The following is an 8193-nucleotide window of genomic DNA, read 5'->3' on the forward strand; positions in this document are numbered from 1 at the left end:
AGTATAAAAAGTGACCGTAAACCCAGTTTTAAACACCTCTTATTGTTTTTCCTCACTACGTTTCCTGGTGGTGTTTTCATTAATGATCATGATTTAATGTCACCTTTTCTTCTTGTCTTCAGGGCGAAATTTCTGGGTGTACTCAGCAGGAAATGTTATTGGACCTAGAGGGATTGACAAGCTTGGAATTGACAAGAAAGTAGAGAAGATTGTGGGTTCTGTGCCAAAAGGCAAAGCCAAGGTTCTACTGTTCAATGGACCCCAATTTTGGAGGTAAGATTACAAACTTTAGAACTGACCTTATTTTGTCACACAGTTATGTTTAATGTTTTAAAATCCTGCTTATCTGTTTTTTACCTCGTATTCTTCTCCCAAACAGTAGTGTTCTGGGTATTTTGTGTAACTAATAATAGTCATAGCTGAGTGTCTCTTTCTTTAAGGTTTACACAGGGCAATGCACAGAAACCATCACTTGTGAGCAATATTCACATAAGATCGTGGGGCAAAATACATTTACCCATAACTTATTTAGCAAATCACTTAATTTAGGACTTGCTTTGGAAGCACACACAATCCATGATAGGACAGATCCTTTTATAAGGCCATTATCTAACCAAATGGGATAGGCAAATTTTAGCACAAAAGGAGAAGTTGCTTAGGCTTAAAATGTCTCACAAGTTCAGCTAATCTAGTACTTACCTATAAACTTATAAATCATTCCCTTCTCTAGAGGTAAAAGTTTTATTCTTGTTTCTGGTCCCTTGGTTTCTTTCAAATAAGGCAATGATCATTTATCTTTTTTCTAAAAAAAATAACATAATCAGTGTAATATATTTGCTACTAGTTCTTTGAGAGAGGTATATCAGCAGCATCCACAAAGTGAAAGGAAATAAATGTAGGGTGTGTTTTATGGCTTGAGAAGCAGAAAAGTGAAACAGGTCAGCTCATAGTCACAAAGAACAAAATTATATATCCTTATTTGTTTGAAAAACTGCTATTTCATTGTTACAATAACCATTGATCCTAACTAATCTTTTTATCATCAAGATTATAACATAAAAAAATCAGTAAAATGCAACAGGAGTACAAAGAAACAAAGCATGCTTTACTGTGTATGTGTGTGTGTGTGTGTGTGTGTGTGTGTGTGTGTGTGTGTGTGTGTGTGTGTGTGTGTGTGTGTGTGTGTTTGTGTGTGACAGTATGAGCAGTGGTTCCCCATGCCGGGGGTGCTCTCACCTGCACATTGCTGTAGGTCAGGGAAACTAAATTCAGGACCACAATAACCCAGTTGCAAAACGTTATCTCCAGCATAACAGATAATATCTCTTTTGAAAATCAAGTATCTACAAGTCAATCTTGAGTGGATTTGTTTTTATTGAATTGCAATTATATTACTGTATTTCATAGTTAGCCACGAGTAAGCCATACTGGAGAAAGCAGGTACCCCCCAACTTGCTGACTAAACAATAACCATGAGCTGCCCATATTACTGTATGTCACTGTTTGAAGGTTAAGAGGCAGAGCTGTTATATATTCCCAGAACTGCAGCTGGCATTATGACACACCTGAGGTCCTGTATGTCCAGAAGGTGCATTCTGCATTAGATTTTCCAGGTTTATGATTTGGTGATCCATGCATCCTTTCCCCTTTGGGTGTAGCTAGTTATTTAGAGCTATATAACTAGTAGGTGATCATTTTCCAGTGTATATCCACACTGGATCAGTTTTAGTGTCTAGATGGAGTGAGAAGACTGTAGGGATATAATGGGAAATATGGTTGCTAATTTACATTTAACATGACTGTGCTCTATTAAAATGCTTGTGTGCGTGTCTAGTAGTTCAGAGTTTAGAATTATGCACTGATCTATAAGCCATGTCAGTTCCACAAAGGTAAATAGAGGTGGGTTGAAGTTTTATGAAAAGAGATTAAAAAATATGTACTATGCAGACTACAAACAAGCAAATGCATTTATCTCTTAAAATGCTGACAAAGCTTCTTTTCTACCGACTCATCATTTGTAAATTAACACATAATTATGTGTTTTGCACCTTGTTAGTCACTATCCCTCTTCTTTTTAGTTAGCTTCTTTAAAGACAGTTGTTTAATGTTCCAATAACTCCCACTACTTTCTGTAGCCAGATTCCTACCATTTAATTGCTGAATAATAGAGCAGCTGTGAAAAATGCCAGACATACGCAGGCTTATTTTTGTTATTCCATTTTACAGCACTTTCCACCCTATCTCTGTCTTGAAGTAATCGATCTAATACACAAAATAATGTTCTTCACTCTGTCCCCTTCCAGTGGGTGTTACAGAAGAGACACCAGAAACCTTTTGTACGGTTTATTCATTTTTTTTTTGTAAAAAAACATAAAATACCATAGGTTTGCTAATTCATATGCAAGTTCTGCTACTTTGATGTGTTTCTTTGTGGTATTTATCACATTCCTTTAGTTTAACAATGACATCTTAAAACTAAACATGACATTAGTGAAAAAGCTGTTCACAAAAAGCTGCCTAAGTCTCAAACAAACAGTCTTCATGTCTGACATTTCTCTATTATCTTTTTACTGCAAACCATAGTAGCACTGATTACAAAATTTTGTAAGGGACATGTTTTGCTATAGTATGTTAGTGTGATACTTGCATATTACATCATTTATTCTGTTTCTTGATTATTGTGGTGAAACAATTAAAATTAAAATGCCATTGTAAAAACAGTCTGTAAGAAACCCAATCTTCAGACCCCTACAAATCCTCAATCATCTGAATAACACTACTGAAAATGTCACTTCTTTCAAATTCAAATTTGGTTGGACCTCTTCCTAAATTTCCATCTTCACCTGGAGTACTGAAACAGTAATAAAAAAAATAATAAAAAAAAACTCTCCTATTCTGCCCTAAGAGGATCTCCCCTTTTCTTTCCAACCCCATAGGAATGCCATGAGTAAAGCTATCTTACTGGTTTATCTAGAATATGGTTTCCTTTTGATTTCTGCAGCCTCTAAAAAAATGCATTCACCATCCAATCCATCTTAAACACTATCTGATTCATCCCTCTCTCCTCAAGAAATGGACACCACTGCAAAACCAATGAAAAGGCTAACAGGCTGCTTGTGAAACAACATGCTGACTTTCTACTAGCCTCTCAAGTGTTTAAATTTATCAAGAAAGAGGCCGTCCACCCATTAGCCTGTAGACTATCCAAACATGCACCAACATACAACCCTAGAAATATTAACCACTCAGGTTCCCTTCTCCAAACCTCACAGATTAGGCTTCAGAGCACAGATTATGCTTTCTCAGTCCTTATAGGTTCATAAGCATGTACTAGACTAGCTTCAGTTGTGGGACATTTTGAGCTAGCCAGTTTCCCTTGGTGAAAAATTAAATCCTGTACCTTTCCTTTGTGAGGTAAATACCTTAACCATTATGACAAACCCCAAACCTTGGTTCAAATTTTGGGAATCTCTCCCTTCTATTTTTAAAGATCATTCTTGTTACCTGATTTTCTGTTGAGAAGTAAAAACACATTAGACGACTTTATGAAAATGTAACTGCCCACTGTCTGCTCTCTCTCTCTCTCTGGTCATATAACTTAACAACTAACTACCCTACTTTCTACATAGCGTATTGTGATTCCTTCAGCATAACAACTCTAATTTCCAGTGTGTGTGTGTGTGTGTGTGTGTGTGTGTGTGTGTGTGTGTGTGTGTGTGTGTGTGTGTGTGTGTGTGTGTGTGTGTGTGTGTGTGTGTGTGTGTATATATATATATATATATATATATATATAGTATTTTGTCAGTCATTTTGTCTATAATGTCATGAATCTATCGTCTTTACCCCCTCAAGCTAACTGTAATATTCCATTTGTGTATAATACATGTATATATTGCATTTTGTCTTTCACTTTCTATATAATATCATGTATCTATTGTGTTTACACCCTCAAGCTAACTCTAATATTCCATTTGTGTATAATACATGTATATATTGCATTTTGTCTTTCACTTTCTATATAATGTCATTTATCTATTGTGTTTACACCCTCAAGCTAACTGTAATATTCCATTTGTATATAATACATGTATATATTGCATTTTGTCCTTCACTTTCTATATAATGTCATGAATCTATCGTCTTTACCCCCTCAAGCTAGCTCTAATATTCCATTGGTATATAATACATATATATATTGCATTTTGTCTTTCACTTTCTATATAATGACATGTATCTATTGTGTTTACTCCTGGGCTGAGACTGAAACTCGTCCAGTGGGATCAGTGCTGTACCCCAGTTTACAAATTCAGAATAAAATAAATAAATTAAAATATACATTGTAAAGAATAACAAAGCATAGTAGAATTTTTTTCAGATATTTAAGTTTAGTATTGGGTTTTCTTTGCTATTGATGTTGTATTCTGTTACACAGACTTGGGTTAGATTTATGGCTAGGTTATGGCTCTGTCATGTAAACTTCTAAATTAAAACATGCAAACCTAAACTATTGCTCCAAGATGTTTGATTCTGCACTAATGTCTTTATTCTCATGTTTCTTTATTTCCCAGACTGGACCTGAAGGCACAGACAGTGGATAAGGGATACCCACGACGTACTGATGATGGCTTTAGTGGTGTTCCATACAATGCCCATGATGTTTTTGCCTCAAAAGGTAAGTAGAAATGGAATAATGTTGAAAAGTAGTACATTTTACATTCAAAGAAGAATAATTCATAAGACATATGTGTTTTACTGTATGTAAGAGTTAATTGGATGCTTGGTGTTTATTTCAGTGACCAATTGAGGAGTGACCAGTGGGTTGTTTGTGAGGAGAGTGAGGCACCCACCTTGTCAGATGGAATAGTTATTAAAAACATTACTCTAAATGCGCGAGCAGTGGGATACAAAAAGCAGACAAAACTAAAGTAAAAAAAAAAAAAAACACAAAAAAAGGAGTAATACTAGCTATGTTCTGAGGCCTACCTTACAGTTTGTTTACTGCAAAATGTGAAATAAACATACTGTAGAGTGTTATTCAAGTATGGTAAAGAAATGTCATATTTTTCTTTCTTTGCAGGATATATTTATTTCTGCCATGAGTTTTACTACTGGAGAATAAGCCCTGCTGGCCAGGTTGACAGGGTCGGGTACGTCAAGTATGATATCCTGGGGTGTGTCGACTATTAGCACAGTACTTATCAACTGTAGGACTCATCTTTAAGAGGTGTTACGTCGCACCTTCCTGCTCTACTTTTTCACCTGCATATTTCGAGAAAGAAGCATGTGTCTTTATACTGTAAATGTCACTGCCTGCTTGACTGTTGTGGAGTCTGACATCCCATTATTGTGGTATCTCAGTTCAGTTTTTTGTTTGATTCATGGAATTGTTTTTGCTTGATGATAAAACAGGAAATATACCTGTTTAGCACTTCATGCGTAACCATACCATGGCCATGTAGAACTACAGTGGTAAAACATTTAATAGCCTTTCTAAACCCTTAGCATAATAGGGCTCTCTTCTCTGTTAGTCTGCAGACTTTATCTTTGGACAGTGGTAGATGTCTCAAACCATATAGACTGCCTTGCATAAAATTATGACCTGTATCAGTCTTCCATGGACTGAAACAATGAAACTCTGTCACCAGCGTGGACAGTAACTGTTTTATTTGAACTGCACATTATAATTGGACAGCTCATTTAATCTTCATTAGAGATTCCTTAGCTATATTCTAGCTATTGAAGTAAAAAGAGCTGATTTAGACTAGCTAATACACACTATAATCCCCTTCTATTCCTCTGGGGATTCTGCTGGTTCATAATGCAATGCACACATCTGGGAGAAGAGTTCTTCTGGCTGGTTTCTAATCTATCTGCTGTAGATTATTGGTACTCTTCAGCAGAAAATGACAGAGACACAAATATTGTAGTAACCCATATTATAGCTACTTGGATCTTTTGGGCCAAATTAATCAGCCTGTATGAAAATATACCTGGTGAAAGTACAATTTCTAATGTTATGTATGCTCTTTAACTTATATTCATAATACAGGACCAGGTCAGGTACATTGGGCTGTACCAGTTTAATTACATACTGGAAGGACATAGATGGAACAGAATCATAATAATGGATGTAACATGATATAGAACTCAGTGGGTGTGCAGTATCTCCATGTGCATAACCAGAATCCAAAGCACTGACCACTGGATCCCATAGTATATTCCCTAGATCTCATTAACAAATACCAGATCTGATGGATCTGATAATGACACCTCTACTGTGTCATTGTTTATGCACAGGATGACTTTGTTTAATGTCAATGCTGAGCAGTAACACCTTTTAACAGATGCCAGTGTGATCTCATCAAGAATAAAGAATCTTCAGCATAAACTATTTTTAAAATAAAGGCCTCTAAATATACTTGGTATGAAGAGGCTCTAATCCTCCATATATTTCTGCTGATCCCACATGATGGCCACTATTAGGAAGATAAAACATTCCTGAAGTGTTTTTGAATCTCTTGCTTAATTCCCTTGTGCTTCTCTACCAGTGCAGGATTAGCCCATTTCTAGCAATTACTGGAGTACAGCTGGCTCTATGCATTCCCCTTGGAAGTGATGGTTGATTGAGAGTAAGATGTTTAGTCCTTGTGCAGGGTATCCCCAACCTTCCTGTCCCTGCAGTGGCTTGATGTCCATAATCACTGCTTCCTGGGGAGTACAAACGTGTGCTGCTATATACCACTGTCAAAAATACCATACTGATGTCATCCAATTGACTGTCTGCTCCTGGTGGGGGTCAGCATTCCAGTGGGTTGGACTAATTCCCCCTCCCCCGGGATGGGCCAGCTACTGTCATCCACTTGATACTACACTACCCCTTGTTCTTTCAGCTTCCAGTACCACTACTCAAACACGGGTCATTTGGGTGCACACTCAGAGCTTTATCCCACTACGCCACAAAACCAGAATGGCTTATATGCAGTTTTAATGCTACAATCTATAGTGACAAAAGTTATATAGCAGCCTACAAATACTGTGTAAGATTCTACATGCAGTTTAAGAGGGTTAGTAAAAAAAGCCTTACACTGCAGTCTGTGTTCAGAGAGCTGTCTGTAGTGTTAACAGTACTAGTGTAAAGAAATGTTATATCACCATTGTAGGTGTAGGGCAGAACGCTGTCTGTGGAGAGGACAGGACAAAAAAATCAACTTTAAGCACTCAGCAGGTGCTGTGTTGCTTGTAGTGTCTTATACCTCGTATGTAAAAAAAAGAAAAAAATGTTTTAATTTATTACTATTGCACTGCTTGAATGTTTATTATTACATTTATCTGCAAATTGGAAGTGTATCTTCTGACTTGCAGTATGTTTGCCGGGTGCAAACATAAGTTATAATCAAAATTTTAAGCATATCACTGTATTATTTTTAAAAAATAATTATTTTTTAAAGTCAAGATTAAATAATGTTTATTCTATTTAAAATGTTGCCATTCTTCTTTATCTTGTTATTTTTGTTTGCAATGCTTTTGTACCAGAAATATGTTTCTATACAACCATGTATTTTGCAGTTGAAATGTTTTGTAATGTACAAGTTTGTAATAAAATTATTTCTGCGAAAATGTGTGAAATGTGACTTGTTCTTTAAGCACAGTCATAGAAAAAATATAATCCACAGATACTAGTTGCCAGTGACCTGGACTGAAGAAGGTCAGACAGGAGATGGGGATAGAAAAAAACGAGAACTCCCAACACTTTTTGGGGTGGTTAGCTAAGCTTTAAGTTGGAATGTGACTCTGCTACCCTTGCTATAAAAAAACTTGATTAGATGCTTTATATATTATGACAAATGCTCATGTCAGATGTGAGAGACCCAGAAAGTCACAATGCACCAGTACATATCAAGTTACTGGGGTGGGGCAGCAGAATAGGAGATGAGATAAGGGAGCAGTAGAACCAGTCTCTCACTTCCCAACATCCTGATTCTAATGGGCATTATGATGGAAGTGCATGCACACACAGGATAATAGGGCCCATTGCTTATTCCCTGCTGGATAGTTAAATCAAACCATTGTGAGGTTGCATTGTAAGCAGCAGATGCTTGGAAGAACAGTGCAAACATGCTTTGGTAGTTAACAGAAAAATGCCTTAAGGTGGTGAAAGAATTTTTCATGGGATTCATAGCAATTTCAAGCCTA

At 36.5% G+C, this 8193-nt stretch overlaps 1 protein-coding gene across 1 annotated transcript in view; it reads left to right on the forward strand.

The window, feature by feature from the left end:
• Positions 1 to 6306, forward strand: part of MMP9 (matrix metallopeptidase 9) — a 41579-nt gene extending 35273 nt beyond the window's left edge. Inside the window, exons 11-13 of the mRNA XM_044090242.1 lie at positions 123 to 273; positions 4569 to 4672; positions 5078 to 6306. Of these exons, the coding sequence (XP_043946177.1) occupies positions 123 to 273; positions 4569 to 4672; positions 5078 to 5187 (365 nt within the window). The 3' untranslated portion in view covers positions 5188 to 6306. The remainder of the gene's footprint in view (positions 1 to 122; positions 274 to 4568; positions 4673 to 5077) is intronic.
• Positions 6307 to 8193: the final 1887 nt, after the last annotated feature.

The sequence above is a fragment of the Protopterus annectens genome, chromosome 12.part0, assembly GCF_019279795.1.
Source record: "Protopterus annectens isolate FY-2018-M chromosome 12.part0, PAN1.0, whole genome shotgun sequence".
Lineage (NCBI taxonomy): Eukaryota > Metazoa > Chordata > Ceratodontiformes > Protopteridae > Protopterus > Protopterus annectens.